Raw genomic sequence first — 20,236 nt, 5'->3', positions numbered from 1 at the left:
CTATCAACACACAGCCCAAACCACTGGACGGATCGGGCTGCAATTAAGCTAAGAAAGGATTTTGATTAATTCTACCCACAAGGGGATAAAATAGGGGATGAAAGTTTGTATGAAATTTTGTCAATTTTAAACCGATCGGGCTTTGCATGCATATAGCTACTATGACGTGGGCATTCCCTAAAAAAGGATTTTGATAAATTCCACCCCTAAGGGGATAAATTAATGCGAGCGAAGCCGCGGGCAAAAGCTTGTTGAGTAATAAAAGAGCAACATAAGACGGATGTGTTAATTAGTACATATTTATTGGCGACGAGATTTATATCTATATTATTTTTGATTCCCATATAATACAAATAGCTGGAAGTAGCTGGTTTTAGAGGCACAAGTTTACCAATTTCGAAAGGTAGTGCTAAATTTACTTATATATTTCTAAATAAAGATATTATATTTGTTATCTTCAAACACTTTAAAAGATATACGAGGTTAATGAATGTGATGACGAAAGAAATGTTCTTACAATACGGCATATGTTAAGAATGACTGCTGTTTGTTACAGTTCTATTGTGGAGGAATATATCTAAGTGTTTCCTTAGACTATTAAGTAAAATTAGTTGTAGTTGGACCATACGATGTGACGCATTCATTGCCTCAACGACACGATTTATTTTATTTCTAAGTATATCCTACATTAGTCTTATCTTTAAGAGGACAATGGTGTCTGAGATACAGGCTGGGCCTAGTTTAGACACTACTGCACTGGACTTGGTATTAAATAGTTTTAAGAACTATTGTTATATATCCTTAGTTAAGTCCATTTTGTATTTGTTTTTTGCACAATAAACTTATTATTATTAAATTCCTATGTTTATTTTATATTCTACAGAAGACGGTGCCACATTGTGCTGAGAAGGAGTATACTTGTGAACTCAACAGAAGTATTTGTTTGCCGTTCACGGCACGGTTAGAAATTGCTATACGGGATGTTGGTTCCATGTTTGTGACGTCAAAATTTAATCGAAAACTTCGATTGAAACAAATTGGTGGGGTCTCAATGTTTAGTGTTTGTAATGTTGATACATGTATTGTGTTTGTTTCTTTGTGTTATTTAGTTTAGAAGAACATTTTCAGTTTGTTTTTGTTTGTCTTTCTGGTTTAGTTTTGAATTTTTATTACATATTCTAGTGTGTTTACTATAACTTTGTATTGTCTTTGTCAAATTGTCTATTTATTTACTTAGTTGCATTGTACAATCATAATATAGTAGCTTATAAACTCTTTAGTAATCGCTCATACATAACATTGTTAATTTTTATTGAGTTGTTATTTATGTTAATTTATAAACTTTATACTTTACAGCAATAATCTCGTCTCTTTCTTGTATTTCATTTCTATCGCTAGTTTTGGAGTGTATATCTATATATTCTACCAATCATTTATTTGCGACACCTAATTACGATAAGAGAATAGAAGCTTCAACAGTTTTACTATAAACTTGGACAAATAACAAAAATAAAGGAAAAAGTCATAAAAAAACCTAAAACTTAGTTATGTTGTTAAGACGTAACGTCAGAAATAACCCTGCTAATGATATTAAGAAGCAATCAGAGGTAGCACTATTATTGATGAAGGCATTAATGTTTTCAATTCGTTCAATCTCAATTAAAAAAAAATCACACTAGAAGTTAATCAGAAAATTTGTTGACAAAGATCTACAATGACATATAAACAACTATTAACTGACCATGATGCATTAGTTTGTTCTTCTTTGACATTTGTTGTAATTTTAATCAACAGATGCAACTTCAAGGTAGAGTGTCCTGGAGGAACCGATGAAATTGGATGTGATCTGCGCTGCGCTCCGCACGGTCTCTTTGAGTGCAAACAGGAATTAATATGTGTGTCCATGCATAGAGTCTGTAATGGAGTCAATGAGTGCTTGGACGGTTCAGATGAAACGCCAGAGGCTTGTCGCACAGGTTTGTTCTTTCAATTTGGTAAAGCAATCGGTGTTATTGAATTTTTTTTACTTCTGGGTAACTTAAAGTAGTGCTTACTTTTATGACCTAAGTCTACAAATATTACAAATTGTTGATACAGTGTTAGTTGATTTGATTGTTTGTACATTTCCTTGGAAGTTATTGAAAGTATGCATAGACTATAAGGATTGTACAAAATTAGTAATGATTTACGTATTGCAAGTAATTCAAGTGAAGAGCTGAAGGAAAATTTTGAGCTTACATGTCGATTATATATTTTTATATGATTATATCATTCTTATGTAATTATCGACATATGAAAGACATAATGGTATTGTAATCTAATAATATAATTACCATTTACAACAAACATAATATCTGTAGGTACTGAATGAAATCTATTAATCTGTATTAAATATTTTTTCAAAAACCTATAGACGTTATTCCAAATGCCACGAGTAGTGTTCAAATAATACTAAGCACAATCTGTTTCAAATAAATTCACATAATATTTGACGATTACTTTACATTTTAGTTAACAGAACATCGCATTTCTTCCCTCCGCTGTTGTATCCTGCTGCAGAATGTCGTAACGGCTTCTTGTGTAAAAGCGGACAGTGTGTAGAACTGAATCAAGTCTGCAACCAGGTTCCCAACTGCTTCGATGGCACCGACGAAGGTGGAAGTTGCTGTAAGTGTAACTTTGTTATGAAGCTTAATAGCCAGGAGCAAAATTTTGTAGAGTATTTTCTGATATATGAGCATACTATTAGGGAGTTAGAAAGAAAAATACTAATTTATGTAAGGAAGAAGAAATCATTCGCTTGATATTAGATTTAACAGACAAAGCCAGGTATACTATAGTGATTACAGCATTTAAGACATCTAACGACATGATTGACAATCTGACGATACTGAATGAGAATCTGACCATATATTTTGTAAAGTCAAAACTACTAGACGAGAAATTAAAGTGTAAATATAAAATGACTATATCAAACAATAAATAATTAGTTTTTGAATCAGTATCAATATGTAGCATGTAACAACTAACAACAAAGTAGTTCATGCAGATATAATTCACGAACTCAAACATTTACAGAATATTGTCGAAGTAGTTTTAATAAAACTGGTATCAGAGGTAGAGGACACTGTAATGGAAATAGAAGAGGCCATTCAGAATAGAACACAACACACCTGCAATACGAAAATCTTTATAGCTTTAAATCTTATATAGAATAATAATGTAAACAATATATTTATTCTTAACTCTAAAGCATCTGATGTTAGAAGAAATTTAGACAATACGTTTATTCAATAACAGAATCACAAGAAGTTTAAACGGGTCGAGTAGTAGAACATTATTTAAAGAGTATGCAACATTTTCATCGTCAAAATCCAAATCCACTTTCCAGTTACAGCCTGTGATAACAGCACGTGTACCTTCTCCTGTCTGCCGACACCATCAGGACCACGATGCGTTTGTCCTTACGGATACAAAACCCACACTGATGGGCACACGTGTCTTGACATCGACGAGTGTATCAACGATGCGTGTTCACAGCGCTGTCAGAATATACCCGGGTCTTTTCTATGTTCTTGCAACCACGGATATGCTCTTAGGTGAGTTAGCTGAGACTTTATTTATTGAAAACTACAGTTTACACTCGTAATCATTAACTATGGAGACGTAAAAATACTAGTATTACTAGGAACATGGCCCGGAAAAAAGGATTTAATCTAGAATGGTTCAATCGAATACATTAAATAACATAAAACTCAGTTGATGGTGCTAACAAGAAGGGTAGCAATAGTGGAAATATATCGGAAGACTTAACCGTCAAATTTACATCGAATTTAAGGGACTACTGACATTATAACAACTGGAATGCTCTAAAAAAAATTTTGTAACAATTATAACTATAGAATAGAATAACATTTATTACATCACACATCACAACACAATAAAAACGATGCTGACAGATGCGTATAAATTATTATATAAGATAAATGTAAATAAAAACAATGCATTAAATTAGAGATCAAGTCACTATATACAGAAAAAAATAAAAGAACAACAGAGTAACAAACAAATAAATAATAATAATAATATTATATAGTAATATTCATTCACAATTAAAGCACTTGTCCCATATGAGAAATTTCTTTAGTTTGCACTTAAAAAACTAGACGAAAATTTACCAAACTTCAACTTAGTAAGTCAATGTGGTTATTGAAATTTTGTAATTAGTGAGAATGCCATAATAAGGCATGGAGCTGGACTAAAGGATAATCATTTAGTTCATGTACATATATTTAAGAATTCTCTTTCAACAGATCTGATCGCCGTTCATGCAAAGCTGTTAAAGGAAGCATGTCAGTACTGTATCTATCGGGTAACAGAATCGGATCTGTATCTGCAGATGGAAAATCTTCACTAGATTACATCGAACCGAATGCAAACATTGTAGACATGGATACAGATATCAGGTCAGTGCTATTATAACAATCTTTAAAAACAGTGAGTTTACTTCATTTGTTTATACAAGAAAATGCAGCCCTTATGTTAGTTTTAATATTGTTATAAAATAATTGAATTCCATCAAGTTGCGACTAGTGTCAGTGACTAGAGGTTGTGCCTCTAAAGAAGAAGCCAGGACAAAGTGATGGGACCACTAAAACAATGGAAACCAAAATTTTTTTACATACGTCGTTTTTAATGCAATTTTTACTCACATTTTTAAAATTACTGCTGTTATTCTGAGTACAATACCAACACAATGAATATGTTATAGAAAAAAAAGCCAAGAACTTACAATAATTGCATCAATGTCATCAGTTCATCAGAGTTGAATGTTCACCGTTTGCAGATTGACAGTATTGAAGTTTAGATGTTTGAAGTTACACATATATAGCTGCATTTTATCTGTATTAATTTCAGGCAAAATAGGCTCTTCCTGACATTATATGATGCCGGCAAATTAATAGAGGTAAAAGGGAATAGTAACAAGACCGAAATCACGAACATCGGCAGGCCCACGAATGTAAGTCTTAACAACTGACTTCGAAACGATTTTTAATTACATACTTTTGTGTATATATAGTGACCACATAATGAGACTAGTTCCATTAAAAAAATGTCGGCCAGCTGTTATAAACTCTATACTATTAAGATAACACATAATTTTGTTCTTTTTAACGTACATACATTGTCATTGATATTATAAACTTTTACTATTAATGTATCTATAAAATGTTAACGATGAGGACATAAAATTGATACAGGACAATTTGAACAGTTCCTGCAATTACAACGCACACAACATGAACAATATAATGAAAATAGTTCCGTTAAAAAAATGCAGGTCAGCAATATCAACGAATGAACTTTTTGTGGGTAGGTTAACATAGTACCAAATATGATGAGACTGCATCCATTAATAAAATTTTGGAAATGAATTATAATCGTAGCTGAATGTGCTTCAACTGCTTAATCCCAAAGTTTGGCCTAATTGCGAGACATTTTTTTAGAATTAATAGTTAGTCTGAGCACGGTAGTTTGTCTCATGTATTCCAGTAAGATTCTTGTAATATTTAGTGTTAGTTTCGTTCCAATCAGTGAATAAAAAGCTATAAAATATTGTAATTCCGAATACCATGGGTCGCGGGATCGGCTACAAATATTCTATAATTCCTTAAAGTTCTTAAAGTTTCTATAAATCGAATTTGCGTGCGTGCGGATTATGATACAAACATTTGTAGGTACTTTACTCTTTAGCTACAAGTATAGTGTAAGATTGATATGTGGGAACTTTATTTCTTTAGTTTCTGTTATTTTTGTATTGTAATTTGTGTTAGTGGCAGTTTTGTTGTTGATGATATCCGTAATATGTGCATCCAAATTGAAAATCAGCCTTGGATCCATATTTACAACTTATCGGTAGTCCACATTGACTTTATTATAATCTATATGTGTTTATTACATTATTGTTGTGATGTATTTTGTATTTGACAGAGATATTAAAATTATTTTCTATTCTATTTTTATTCTAATACCCTTAAATAAACAATGGTCAATCTAATAACTATGTATTACTACTTCAGGTTGCGGTGGACTGGATCACGGATAATGTATATTTCGTAGACAGGACTCCAAAAAATAATCATGTCAGAGTGTGCAACTTCAAAACCAAGAGATGTGCGAAACTGCATAAACTTCCTATAAATGGCGATGCTAAGGTAAGAGATACAAAGCTCATTTTGTCAGCTTTAAATTTAAAAATATATTCCCAATATGAAGTTACCAATGAAACGGGATTAGACGATTAAAGAAAAGATGGACAGACTGTGTGTAAGATGATATGCATAAAAGGAGAGTAAGCTGAAACTGCTGAATAAGATGAAATGCTACGCGGACCCCAACTACTGGGATAAAGGCAAGGCAATGACGATTCACAAGATGAGATTAAAACTGCTCATAAACTCTCCGTTTATCAGACATCTACATCACAACTAAAACGAAATACGCTTATGAAAAGGTATATTCGATTTTCGAATTTTAAAGCAGTACAAGTGTAAACTTAGCTAATACCAAATATAAATTGGAAAAAAAATATTTTTGTTGGTAATGAATAAACTCAAAAATTACTTTATTAATTTTCAAAATACTTTCATCTACAGAAAGTGAAAGTGGTCTAATCTGTAGCTAATTGTGTTATCTACAATATAGCGTACGAAATTTATTGTACATAATTATTAATATATTTGTTTTCAAACAATAGCATATTGATCTGTATTTATTCTCCTATAGCTAACGTCGCTGAGAGTAGATCCAGCATCCCGCAGAATGTTTTACTGCATCATCACTGACAATGAATCTGTAGTGTGGTCAGCATCGCTAGCCGGACAAGATCTGTTGGACTTGACCACAGTGCGAAATTGTACAGGCTTGGCGGTGGATTCTTTTAGAAAAAGGTTATACGTCGCTGAAACTGAGCCGTCGGTCATCACCAGGATGAACTTTGAAGGGGATCGACAGTAAGTGAATTTAGATGTGTGTTCAAAATCTACCCTGTAACATCGTAAGCACAGATTATTATATTAGAGCCCGTTAGTTTCTGTTCCCGCGCGTTCCCTTCCCCTCCCTGACCTAGTACTGAACTGACCGTACAGCGGCCTTGACGCGCGCGCGCATTGTGTTGTGAATTAAAATAAATTAGAACTGAGTGAAACCTACTGTGAAACCTACTGTGAAACTGGAAAGCTAGCGAAGATATCTTCGAGACCCTGAAGCCCAAGAAATCCGCAGAACCATACAGGTACGAGACAGACGTTTCCAAATATTTTTCGCTATATATATATACATAGTATTTTCCCTAACAATGTGACTCAATAAAGAACAGGTTTACGTCCAACATTCAGGTTAACAGTAGGCTATAATCTCCCCCTATTTAGAGATAAGACTAGAAGTAGGACAGTAGCTTTTTTTTATATGCAGAATAATTCACAAATCGTAATCTAGTCTTCGACTACTTTCACTTGATAATAAACAACTGAGAGGAATACTTAATATACATAAGAATACGTAAGAAAATCATGAAAAACAAAAACATTAGAGATAAATAAAACACATACAGAAAACAGCGTCGTAGCTTAATAATGTACTACGAAACTACGACCGAGAGGTCTTAAGTTCGAATCTAGCCTAGGTGTAGCTTGCAACGTTCTCTTTGCGAGTAATGATATCACAGATTGAATTAGCCTTCAAATTTCAGCAAAAAAGTCATATTTGGCCATCCACAACTCCAAGAACCACATGGATTAGCGCTATTCGAAGATAGCGTCTACTTCTTAGCTGGCAACACTTCAAGACTCAGCCGTTGCCAACTCTTCGGCAACAAACCATGCGAGCCTTTCATTTATCGGATGTTTGATGCGAATGCATTTGTTATACGCCATGAGAGCGTACAAAGAGATGACGTGAAGAACGAGTGTGAAAACTTTGTTTGTTCCAATATTTGTGTATTGGATAAAAATGGCCCATTGTGTCTGTGTTACGATGGATCTGTCGCTAAAAATGGACGTTGCGCTAAGGCTGAGAAGAGTGAAGTAAGTAGCTGATTCAGTAGATTTCAAACTTTATAACATTTCTTTAATCCAAAATAAATCTACAGTAAAATTACACAAAAAAAATATGTAACGAATAAACTCTTAAAACTACTAGACCGGTTTTAAAATATTTTTACCACTACGTATCCTACATTATTAGCGAGAAACATAGGTTATCTTTATTACTAAGACAAATAGATACCCTTCTAAAACTTCAGAGTGTAAGAAAAATAGCCACAAAATAAATAATAAAATGATGTTTTTTGACATAACTGCCCCACAACGCTTTCTTTATACCTAAAGGTTAGCTGGTGGAGAATGCCGTACGGCATTAAGCTCGCCTTTGTACAAGTTATATTGTGCATTAAAGAATAAATAAAATCTTTCAGAAAGTGATGAATTTTATAATCACTCTCTACTCGTGCGAACAATACACCTAGTGTCGTAACTATTGATTGTTATTTTACCGTCATTCGACCATGACAAAATACATTCGAACTAAGGCAACTAAAAAACCTAAGGATCTGATTATAAGGATCTCAAATAACAATAGAAGCTAGAGCTTTTATATACCGATTAGATAAGATGGACATTTATTCCAAGAGAAACATGATGATGACAATACTTGCAATACTGCAGTTTCTTATATCGTCGGTTAAATAGAAAAATAGCAGTATTCAAAAGCAAAAGAGTATTTAAGCAGTTTTTTTTTAATTTATTTAAATTATTTTTCCCTTTAAAGTTTTAAGTTTACACAGAAGTATTATATATCATTTTAAAAGTATTTAGATAAGGATTAAGACGGCGTGGTTAATTCAATTGACTTACATACGAGGCAATTCTAGATTCTAATTTTGAAAAATAACATTTTTCTTATTAGCAGTCGAGTGATGGGTTAGTAATTTATAACCCCAGTTGGCCTCATAATTCTTGTGCTGGAATTAATGATGAAGACGTCGTAACTCATAATGGTGAACGTTGTCAAACTGATTAAAATATTTTTAATTTCCTATTATGCATGAATCATGATTTAAATGAGAATTTTGAGTTCCTATATTTTTTCCTAATTGACAAAGAAACACGGCTATATAAAGTTGATTTTTCAATGCTAAAGTACAGGTTAGTCTATTAAATAGTTGAGATTCTCTTATATGGTGTTTCTTTCTTAACATCCCATTTAATGTTGGTTTCCTCTATTTGCGACTAATTATGAACGCATTAAACTTTAGTTTGTTATGGAAATAGCTATAGCATTCCGACATTTTATCCTAACACTATAAACGCTATAACATTGTCAAACTTCTTTATATCATTTTCTATTTCCCGATAAACATAGGCTACCCTAAATGTTACATATACATATATAAGTAAGGCATACTTTTTGTTAACCACTGAGGCGAGGACGAGTTTAATATTAAATTTCAAACTCTAATCAACTATTAATCTAATTCCAGCTGCCATTTTTCAACGGAAGGACTCACGAAGACTATTCCACCTCAGAGAAAGCCTCGCTCACGGTCATCATCACTATTGTGGTGCTGTTCGTGATATACCTTTCCGTATTCTGCTACTACCACTTCGTGTATCGCGCTAGGAAGAATCGCGCATCAACTTATATGGAGTAAGTTATGTTTCATTTCATCACACTTATTATTACTTATGGCGCACGTCTGAGAATTTGTAATAAAAAGGATCCAATCATTATAAATCATTTGTATCAATGTGTTCCGTCCAATATGGTGCAGTGCAATGATGGCTGTCTCAACCGTCATACTCTTGAACGGGTGCCATTTGTGGTGACTGGTCTGTTCGGGTTATGAACACTGATTAAACTATTTGCTTTTGACAAAATTGCTATAGCATATGCTGGTGGTCACTCTATTCTCCCAATTTGAATTTAAAAATAAATCGGTATTATTGTAAACATGTAAAACATTTAATTGAAAAGAATACGATCGGAGTTTCTTATCAGTTCTTCACATCTCGAAAGCATTCAGAATTGACGGTAGATTTGATGTATTATAAGAGTCTCGTAATAAAACTACATGAATAAAGATATTTTGGTTTTGATTGAATCAATCAATCGCAATAGAGGCAGACGTACTGACGAAAGCACTACAGTCTACATCAACCAAGACTCGAAGATGATCCAATCAATAGTGTATGACTTACACCGTATTACAGAGTCCGAAAAATGTTGACTAATGTCCAGGAAAAAACCTTAGTGGATTATTTAACGAGATACAGCAATATGTTTTATGAGCTTATTTTACTAAATTCCAACCAATTAGCCTACGAAATGGCAGTCTTCAATAACATCACGGTATCAAAATGGCATGACACCCAGCTAGCAGGTGTCGAATGGTTGCATAGTTTTAGAAAACGATTTACACATAGTTTGAGCACACCTGAAGGATGCGGTTTGAGTCGTGCCACGTCTTTCAATCGCCACAATATAAAAACGTTCAATGATAATTTAGAAGATGTCATGCCTAGACATGAAGGGTTCGGTGACGGAACTAGAGTGTATAATCTAGATGAAACAAATACCATGACTGTACAGAAATCGGCTTAAGTTTTGGAAGTGATAGGGCAAAAGCAGGTATCGAAAGTTACCAGCGCGGAAAGAGAGACTTTAGTGACTACGTGTTATATTGTGAATGCGTTGGGAAACACGTTACCGCCGGTGTGATATTTCCTAGACTTTAAAAGCTATAAGACTAATGGGGCTCTAACTGGAACTAAAGGCCTCGTAACACAAAGTGGATGGATGAACGGAGAATTATTTGTCAATACTATGAAACACTTCGTAAAACACTATTTTAGATAATCACGAGTCACACATATGCATCTAGGCATTGAATTTGGCTAAAGACAACGGCGTGACTATTCTCACGGTTCCACCGCATTTAACTGGAAAAATTTAAAATGTGGCTGGATGTGTCAAAGAAGTGCACATAAAGACAATGATTCCAAACAATATTTCCAGGGCCTAAAAGGTTAAGGGTAAAGGTATTTTCTATTTAAGGATATTTTTACCGACGAGAACTTCGCACCTAGTGATGTTACCGACCGACAACAAGAAAATATATTTAATATTCTAGAAAATAGAACTGAAGAACGCAGTCACACCGTGGATACTGAGGACAGAGATAGAACAAGAATTCCGTCACCATCATTTTACTTACTTATGATCAGGTATTGCCTGGTTTTGTTAGCAATTTTTTGTTAGCAAAGTCCTCTAATTGTTTTTTTAATGAAGATCTTATGTTGCCAACTGTTGAAGAGTATAAAAAGAGCCTTTACCATTTACGTCAAGGAATATACCAACCACCTCAGCCTTCATTTCAAGTACCCCAGCTATCCGAGCTTGCTTTTAAGGTATTTGAACAGTCTACTCAAAAACCTGTAGGAACTCTTAACCTGTAGGTAGACAACAAACGCCAATAAAATAAATTCTAAAATCAATAGAACCACCGTAACCACCAAAATACACCGTCCACACCCAGACCCAACCCTCCAAAAAAAATTACTCTAAAGATTTTAAACACACCTGGTATATGAATAATAAAGACTTGGTCTGATGACCTTACAAAGATTGCCGGCCCACTGTGGCTCCGATTGGCAAAATATAGGAACACATGGAAAATTCAATGACTCAGAGACTGATGTGCAGAATTAAAAGTAACATATACATATATAATTATTATTTCTTTTGTCTTTTAAACTTTTAATTAAATATTTTTGTTAGATTGTATAATTTTGTGTCAATTAATAAAGGATTTGAATTTAAATAATACAGAGTTAAGAGTACTTTAATAGTTTATAAAATAAATCTATGTAGGTAATGTGGTGATAGTGATGTGGTGTAGGTGGTGATTTTGAAACTGTAACCAAAGTAAATAGAGTATAAGCACAAATTATTCTTTTAAAATAAATGATACAATGTTATAATACACATCTTTTATTGGGTTCCAAATAGCCATTATCCATTGTCTCCCGTAAAATACGTTGTGCCCTTGCTCTGTATCTACTGTGACCAGTTTATGGAACATAGTGGATACTTTGCCATTTGTTAAAAAAATTGATTATTTCATAACTAAGTATTTGTAATGCTATTTTTGCAATGTTGTTTCAAACTTAAATATATCTTCTAGGTTTTCATTAAACCACTGAACAATCTGTGGTAGAAGAGGTGACATTCTAGCACTTGTAAAATAAAAATAACCACTGAACCCCATGTTCCCCTACTAAAGGCTATTTTTGCATGACACATCACACAGACAGTTTTCGGTTGATTATGATTTTCTTTTTTATAAAGATTAGCTAAAATTTAAACACCTTTAAGATATTGCTTCTCATATAATATCGCCTTGTTATTATAATTATATTTGTTAAATTAATTTTAAAATCTAATATCTCAGTAAACAATAAGGGACTAACATAGAACCTCAAACTTTTTCTAATGATTAAACAGAGCTTAATTTTCTTGTTATTTATTATATATCTGTAACTTTAATTGCAGGGTGAGATTTCAAAACACCGAAGCAAGCAGCGCATCAATATCCTCTCAAGCAACATCTGTTATAGAAGTTCCTGATGTTAGGCAAGTTGTCTTATTATTCTTTTTTTTTAATTGCAATTTAGATTTACACTTAACCTGGATCCAAAATCAAATTGACAATTATAATATAGTTTTTGTATTTTTTTTTCCCATCGTTTCCCATTCCCATTCGTCCATCTCCTTTTCAGTGATGAAACAGGCAAAGATCCTTAGACCGTACAGCCTTATAGTTTAAATGTAGTAAAATATTGATACACATTTACACTAAAGCTATCAGTACTATGTGACATACCAATGACTCAATAATTACAATTACTTATTGTAATAAATAATCACGACCATGTGTTCTTTAAGAATATAGAAACAAAATATAGTCAAGACTTGTAAGACGACAATAGTCGCAAATAACAATAAGTACCTCAAATAAATTATAAACAGATAAAATATAACAAAAAAAAGGATTCCAGATTCAAAAACAAATTATAATAGAGGGAAAATTCTAAATTGATTAAAAGAAACTAACGAACTAAGTATTTGGATAGTCTTTTTTTAGGTTGTTCATAAGTTTGCAAGAATATAATTTAATTTATTTACAATGAAATTGAGAACAAAAGTATAAAGACAGGTATCAATTGTGAAGAGAAAATGCGCCTGAAGTGAAGATAAAAAGCCAAACTCCTAATAGAATACAAATAACCAAACCAAACGCTAAACAAAATATAAGTATATACACCAAAATGTAACAGGCTCCAAAATGGAGAAAACATATTCAATCTTCATATAACGTGTGATAAGATTATATCCGACTTAACTATCACGAGATTCAAGTCACAGATATGTGTACAAGTATAAAACAAAATTAAAACAATTTTGCTATAAATATTCGATGCTATCCATTTTTTTTAAATATTAGGTACTTTGACGATTTAAAAAAACAAGGTTAATAGACCACAGGCTAAAGATATAATAGACAATTAGACATACATTGTTTACAATATAATAAAACAGCTCCATCTATGGGATTAAAGCACAGAACAGATTAAAGCACAGAACAAATTAAAGTGACCTATTTTCCGTACGACAATTATGATTAAATAAATGAACATGATCCTAAAAATAAAAATAGAAATTATAGAAATGATTTCAAAATATTGGCAAATCAATGAATTTGCCTCATTCGATATTGCGATGCGATTGCAGTGCAATGTTGCCAGATGACGACCCCAAAGTAAACCAAAAGTGGGAAATAACCATAAAATAGCCAGTCACGTGAAAATCACTTAAATAGCATTACGGTTTTTAGCTTCCCTATTTAGTAAATTTGTATTATAAATTTGATACTATTGTTAATGTTCAATATTAAATATAAAAATAAATTTTATTTTTCTGATATCTGTAGTACTCCTACTGAGAGTACACATGAGTTCGTGAACCCGCTGCAGTTTGTGAAGAATGTATGGCGCCAATCAGTACGTCGTACGTCGAAACCTGCTGTTGTAAGGATAAATATTTAATATTTACTAAATTAATATAGGAAGATACCTATAATTTCCAAGATACACTTTAGGTACATCTTAAAAATACTGAACTGATCTTTTTCATCTCTGCATAGGTAATTACAGTTTTATCGAGTCACATTGACTATATTGCACTCGGGCAGAACTACGGGTTACTGCTAGTCTATTAATAATGAATTTAGTCACTGATTTTACTATGTCTTATCGGCAAATTTTCATTGTACAATTAGCATTTTAATTTTAAAAAGTCAAGGAACTCAAACACTGTTGCATATTAGAAACCGAAATAAAAAATTAAATTCTGAATAAGTTTAATAATAAGTAACAATAAATAAAATAATATATTTAACTTCCACTTAAAATTATGTATTTTATTTAAAACTAACTGTCACCCATAACTTAGTCTGTGTGAAATTAAACTTCTTTTATTATAATTAGTATAATTTTTAACATTAGCTTTCTGCAAATGAAACGCCCGTCAAAATCGATCCAGCCATTATAAAGTTGCAAGAACAAATAGAGAGATAAATAAAAAACTATATAAGTACCATATAATTTCACATGCAATTAATTTAAAATTACAAACAAACACTTCAATTTTATGTATTCGTGTAGATGATCTATCTGTAGACGACATTACTGATTATTCAATATTCATATTAATATATTTCATTAAATATTTTTAGGACACAGCAAGCGTGGATATTGAGTCGCCGAGGATAGAGCAAGATCTTTCTGATACGGAGTCGGATCTTGATGAGCGTGACAGCCAGAGAATAATGCACTAATATCACTATCCTCTAATTTTATTATTTATATTATTAAAAAGGAAAGAATTTACGTCGGCTCCAAAAATCGCCTGAACTGAATGTAGAACATTAAGTTTTATTATGCTAAAATGTGTAATGTACAGTACTTAATTAGTTAAGAATCTTAATTTAAGAACTCATCACTGAAATAAAAATGTTACCAATAATTTTATATCTGGCCCGTAGAGCTCGTGTTGGCTGGATCTCTATCAAATAAGATATATTTCAGAATCTAAAAGTAAGATCTATTAAAGTAATGGTTATTATTGCATTATGTAATAATTATTAATGATATTCTTTTCAATAATTATTTGGTATTCAAATAATCATATACATAATTCATACCTAAATATGAAAAATAAACCTTCGGAAAAAGTCATGAGCTCAATCTATTTCAACAATCAAACGGGACTTCCTTTGTAAGCAGCGCTTCAGTTGCAGGGTGAGTCAGGCAGTGAAATTACAGGCCAAGAGGCATGACATCTTTGTCCTCCGAATATGGATCAACGGTATCAGGTGCGTCACATGATAATGTGATGTCCACTTCATGTATATAGGCGACGGTTACCATTTACTATCAGGTGGGATCGTCAGTTTTTCTGCCATTTCACTTACATAAAAGTAATGATTACATAAGTAAAGGAACATAACTGGTATCAATGTCTTCTTCACCCTCTGATCTCGTGCTTACATAAGTACTTACCTATATTGTTTATAAATAAATCAAAATAAAAATGTAAATTATTTTATATCACTTACGGCATGAAATTTTAATGAGATAATTATGACTAAACATAATTATAACATATGTAATGTTATTAATTTTTTAATATCCTGTAATTTTATGAAGTATCTGAATTTATAAGTTTTAATGAGATTGAATAAATTATTTTTTTAAATTCAGTGTTTTTATTGTAGAAATTATGTTGAGTAATCTAATCTATTTATTAGCAGTAAAATAAAAATTATGTTCGGAGATCATTGCAATTCACTTACCTGGATTGAGTTTACCTTTTGCGTCGTTCAATCCAAGTCAATGTTAAAAGATCTGGTCTACTTACATTTTTCTGTTGTTCTATGGATTATACTTTTTAGAGACACTCGTTTGTCTTACGATGTCCTAGTTGACTGCACTAAACACCACAGAACATTAATATCCTATCTGCTACGTAGTTTTACCCTAAATCAAAGGTACAGTAAACTAAACTGGCAACACTATTCTTAAATTTCTGTAATTTGTATTACAAGCTCTGGCTAAAAAGGATATGTATCCAGAGCTGAAAAACAATATTAAAAATTTTCTTCATGCAATCATTCAGTAGGATTTTATTTTTGCTATAAAATTTCGTTATTTCTCAGAGACATATATATATCATTCTTATTAAAATGAAATAGGGGTAGAAAAACCTCTAAGTGTTAAGGGTGGTCGACCCTAAATTGTATACTTAGACAAGATTTTAATTATTTTGAATCTGCTAACAAAATCATTTGTAATAACTATATGAGTACCTTAAATAGATATAGCATCTAATAAAATAAAACACAAATGCAATTAAAAAGAATTAAATGTATATTATATTTTCCTATAGAGATAAAAGACAAATATAAGTAATGATTAGTGAATAATTTACTTCCACAGTTTCTTGATAGACATGTTCTTCTCAGAGTCCTTCTGCATTACTTTAGCCACAGCCATTTCAAAGTCCTCTTGTGTAACATGCACTCTGCGTTCCCTCAGTGCGTACATACCGGCCTCTGTGCATACACCCTTAACTTCAGCACCAGAAGCACCAGGCATTAACTCTGCAATCTTACGCAGATTGATGCCTCTAGTCAAGTTCATTTTGCGAGAATGAATTTTTAGGATGTCCAACCTGGCCTCTTCGTTTGGTGGTGGGAACTCTATCTTCCTGTCAATACGTCCAGGCCTCAGTAACGCAGGGTCAAGAATATCAATTCTATTTGTAGCCATGATGACTTTAATGTTCTTTGTGGCTTCAAACCCATCTAACTGATTCAGTAACTCCAACATGGTTCTTTGTACCTCTGAATCTCCACCACTTCCTGATTCTATACGTGACGAACCAATGGAATCAATCTCGTCCATAAAGATGATAGAGGGAGCATGCTCTCGAGCCATTACGAACAACTCTCGGACCATGCGACTTCCTTCACCAATGAATTTCTGTACTAGCTCAGAACCTGACACTCTGATGAATGTGCACTCAGTATGGTGAGCTACAGCACGCGCTAAGAGCGTCTTACCAGTACCAGGAGGGCCATACAAAAGCACACCTTTGGGTTGAGCTATACCCAATGCATCGAACAGCTCAGGGTGTTTTACAGGCAGTTCAATCACCTCTTTGATTTCCTTAATCTGCTTATCCAAGCCACCGACCATCTCGTAAGTAGAATCCGGCACCTTCTCGACCATCATAAGTGATACTAAAGGATCGACCTTGTTTGGCAGGATTTTATGAAGCGTGTAACTCTCATTGCGCAATGCAACACGGCAGTTGGCGGTAACATCGTTAATATCTACGTTTTTGTCTAAATCTACAACAAACTTGCCTTCTGGGTGTACTTTCACAAGGACCTTCTTTTTATCCATTGGTTTCACAACTTCGCCGACGTACGACCCCTGCTCCTGTAGAAGTTGTAATTCTTCACGCAACATACGCACTTTCGCGTTGAGTTCATTGCGCTGAGCCTGCAGACGCCGGAGATTTTGGGACTTCTCTGCCACAATTAACTGAAGTTCTTCGATCTTTGTTATGTAGTAGGGACGGAAACCATCGCCCTTAACTGGGTCTATTTCCATTTTAGTTACTGTCATTTTGGTAGTTTGTTGTTCGCATTAATTTAATAAATACTGTTTTCTTCAGCAAAATTAATGAAATCAATAAATAAACCGACACAAAACGACAAGTAATATTTTACGAATCACGATGCAGTGTGACATATAAGAAAAAATATTTTCTACCAGGCAATAAATAAAAATCACAGATATTAAAATGTCTATTTTCTTAACGATGCTCACAGAGTAAGAAATACTTTCTACCTAAAACTAAATGAATAAAAACAAAAATGCTTTAATTTATAATTATTTTACTTTTATTGAAAATATTTGCAATGCTCCTATATATTTCTTTATTTAATAGTGGCAATACTGTACTCGTTCAGAAATTAGTTATTATTTCGATCTTAGAAAATTAGAAACTGTTTTCATTTAATGGAAAATATAGGAGACAAATAATTTGAGTTCATTCCCTAGTTAGGACAAATAAGTACTTAATTCGAATATAACTAATGGACATATAAATAATGTCGAATTAGCACCATATTTTATAAACAGAGATGTTGATTGATGACGACAACATAAAATAGATGGCGCTATCTAACTATCATCCTTCTGTAACATCATACTCATTACTACGATCAAAAAAGTCATAAGTTTCTTTTGATTAATTGTAAAATAAAAACTCAATTATATTGAGTACAAAATATCATTCTTGCGAAATATTCTAGGTGTGTTCTTATAAGTTGATTCAAGAAGTTTCCGCACATTATAAAATAATGACGTTCAAGATAGCTATAGTAAATATGTCTAATAATATTAATAGACTATCAAACACCAAATAAAATAAAGAACGATTTTTCTGGTATTCTCTTATAGAATAATCAAAAAATAAATATGAAATTATGTGCATTTTAGCTTCCTTACTTGTGTTAATTTGTACTACGTTAATATTAAAATTGTTATGGTTTATACGAATTGGATCCATAGCCCATTGGAGTTATATTATTGGATCTAATGTGTACCCAACGGATACAAATGGAAGCTTGATTTTGAGTGGTAGCTTATTCCTTTTTATAGTTTTAGGAACATTTATACCAGGTTTTTTATTTCCCAGAGTGAAGTTTCTAGCAACTGCGTTGAGTTTGCCGCCACAAATCCATATGGTTATGCTTCTGCATAGGCATATTGCGACTCGAATTGAAAATGATACATTTACAAAAACTCTTCGTGGGTATGCCGCAGTGACAATGTTATCCACAGTTTGGACTTTGACAAATTTATTATGGCGTAAATAAAATTACTGCATTAAAACTTTATTATTTACTTTAATTTCCTTTAATCATAATGTGTTCAGACTACAACTACAAATCAATAACCAAAAATCTGATTTAAGTCGCATTATTAAGGATTACCCGGCCGCGGTGGTCTAGCGGTTTAACACGCCGTTTTACTATGTTAGTCGCGGGTTGAATTCCTCGATTCCACAGTACAAACATTTGTATTTATGAGTACTCTCTCTGCTTACCTCGGAATTGTTGTATTGTGTGAATTATCCTGATATATCATTACTACTATTATTAGGGATAACTCAATATTGCATGAGATCATTATTTATACGTGAAGCATCGGCATAATCAAATAAAAGGGAACAATTAAATCCGTTCCACGGAAAAATCTATGGAAAGGATCTTGTATCAGAAAATACAGTGGAATTAAACAATTAAGTTTCTTTTCTGAAGTCGGTTAAAAATTAAACTCGTCTGGACATATGTCCAGACCAGAGTTTCCTTTTTTATAACTTCCATTTTTATGTAAGCAAGCTTTTGGTAACATTTAGTAGTAGTAGTTTATTTAATTTCAATCTATACACTAACAATAAAAGTGCAAGATGAGGCAATAGGAAGCTTCATTGTTCGGTTGGTATCTGCACGCCTTGAAAGCCATTGCAATTATCCACATTAAAAACAAAATGATGAAAACCTGTTATTATTCCAAAGAGAACGATGTCTCAGGTAAAGTTGATATTTGACATTACTATAATTGATATTAAATTACGAGTTAAGACGTCTGCAGCGGCTGCTCATCATCAGGCGGGTGGTATGCTGGATTTTTTTCGTTTCACATTTATTTATTTGCTATGTAAAACAAGTTACACACACATTGGTTCACATAGCTCGTTATTTATAAAAATTATTACTTAAACATTGAAATAAGTTTAAAGTTGTGGAATCAACTTCCAGCAATGGTATTTCCGAACCGATACGATATTGAAACCTTCAAGAAAAGAGCTTATTCCTTTTTAAAAGGCCGACAACGTACTTATTATTATTATTATTATTATTATTTATTCATCCAAAACAATACAAATTGTGTAGGATAACATAATTGCAACATTACAGTAATTTTTTGTCAACAACCTAATAGCAACTTAAATATTAAATCTAGGTATGTCAGCCAGCATA

General features: G+C 32.7%; 2 protein-coding genes across 2 annotated transcripts in view; one reads left to right on the top strand and one right to left on the bottom strand.

Moving 5' to 3' along the window:
- LOC131849873 (putative vitellogenin receptor) overlaps positions 1 to 15,214 on the top strand; it is a 31,276-nt gene extending 16,062 nt beyond the window's left edge. The window contains exons 23-35 of the mRNA XM_059200004.1: positions 884 to 960; positions 1,795 to 1,976; positions 2,512 to 2,667; positions 3,392 to 3,599; positions 4,314 to 4,466; positions 4,918 to 5,020; positions 6,081 to 6,215; positions 6,787 to 7,013; positions 7,751 to 8,084; positions 9,539 to 9,705; positions 12,610 to 12,690; positions 14,048 to 14,141; positions 14,852 to 15,214. Of these exons, the coding sequence (XP_059055987.1) occupies positions 884 to 960; positions 1,795 to 1,976; positions 2,512 to 2,667; positions 3,392 to 3,599; positions 4,314 to 4,466; positions 4,918 to 5,020; positions 6,081 to 6,215; positions 6,787 to 7,013; positions 7,751 to 8,084; positions 9,539 to 9,705; positions 12,610 to 12,690; positions 14,048 to 14,141; positions 14,852 to 14,953 (2,019 nt within the window). The 3' untranslated portion in view covers positions 14,954 to 15,214. The remainder of the gene's footprint in view (positions 1 to 883; positions 961 to 1,794; positions 1,977 to 2,511; positions 2,668 to 3,391; positions 3,600 to 4,313; positions 4,467 to 4,917; positions 5,021 to 6,080; positions 6,216 to 6,786; positions 7,014 to 7,750; positions 8,085 to 9,538; positions 9,706 to 12,609; positions 12,691 to 14,047; positions 14,142 to 14,851) is intronic.
- Positions 15,215 to 16,521: 1,307 nt separating this feature from the next.
- Positions 16,522 to 17,923, bottom strand: LOC131849612 (26S proteasome regulatory subunit 8). Its single transcript, XM_059199721.1, has one exon. The coding sequence runs from the start codon at positions 17,808 to 17,810 to the stop codon at positions 16,602 to 16,604; it is 1,209 nt and encodes a 402-aa protein (XP_059055704.1). The 5' UTR covers positions 17,811 to 17,923; the 3' UTR covers positions 16,522 to 16,601.
- Between the last annotated feature and the right edge of the window lie 2,313 nt (positions 17,924 to 20,236).

Source organism: Achroia grisella, unplaced genomic scaffold (genome assembly GCF_030625045.1).
Source record: "Achroia grisella isolate CSIRO2021 unplaced genomic scaffold, CSIRO_AGI_Agris_v1 utg660, whole genome shotgun sequence".
Classification (NCBI taxonomy): domain Eukaryota; kingdom Metazoa; phylum Arthropoda; class Insecta; order Lepidoptera; family Pyralidae; genus Achroia; species Achroia grisella.
This window is presented reverse-complemented; position numbering and strand designations above follow the sequence as displayed.

Coding starts and splice junctions, on each gene's coding strand:
- LOC131849612 (XM_059199721.1), bottom strand. CDS start 17,810: ATGACAGTAACTAAAATGGAAATAGACCCAGTTAAGGGCGATGGTTTC.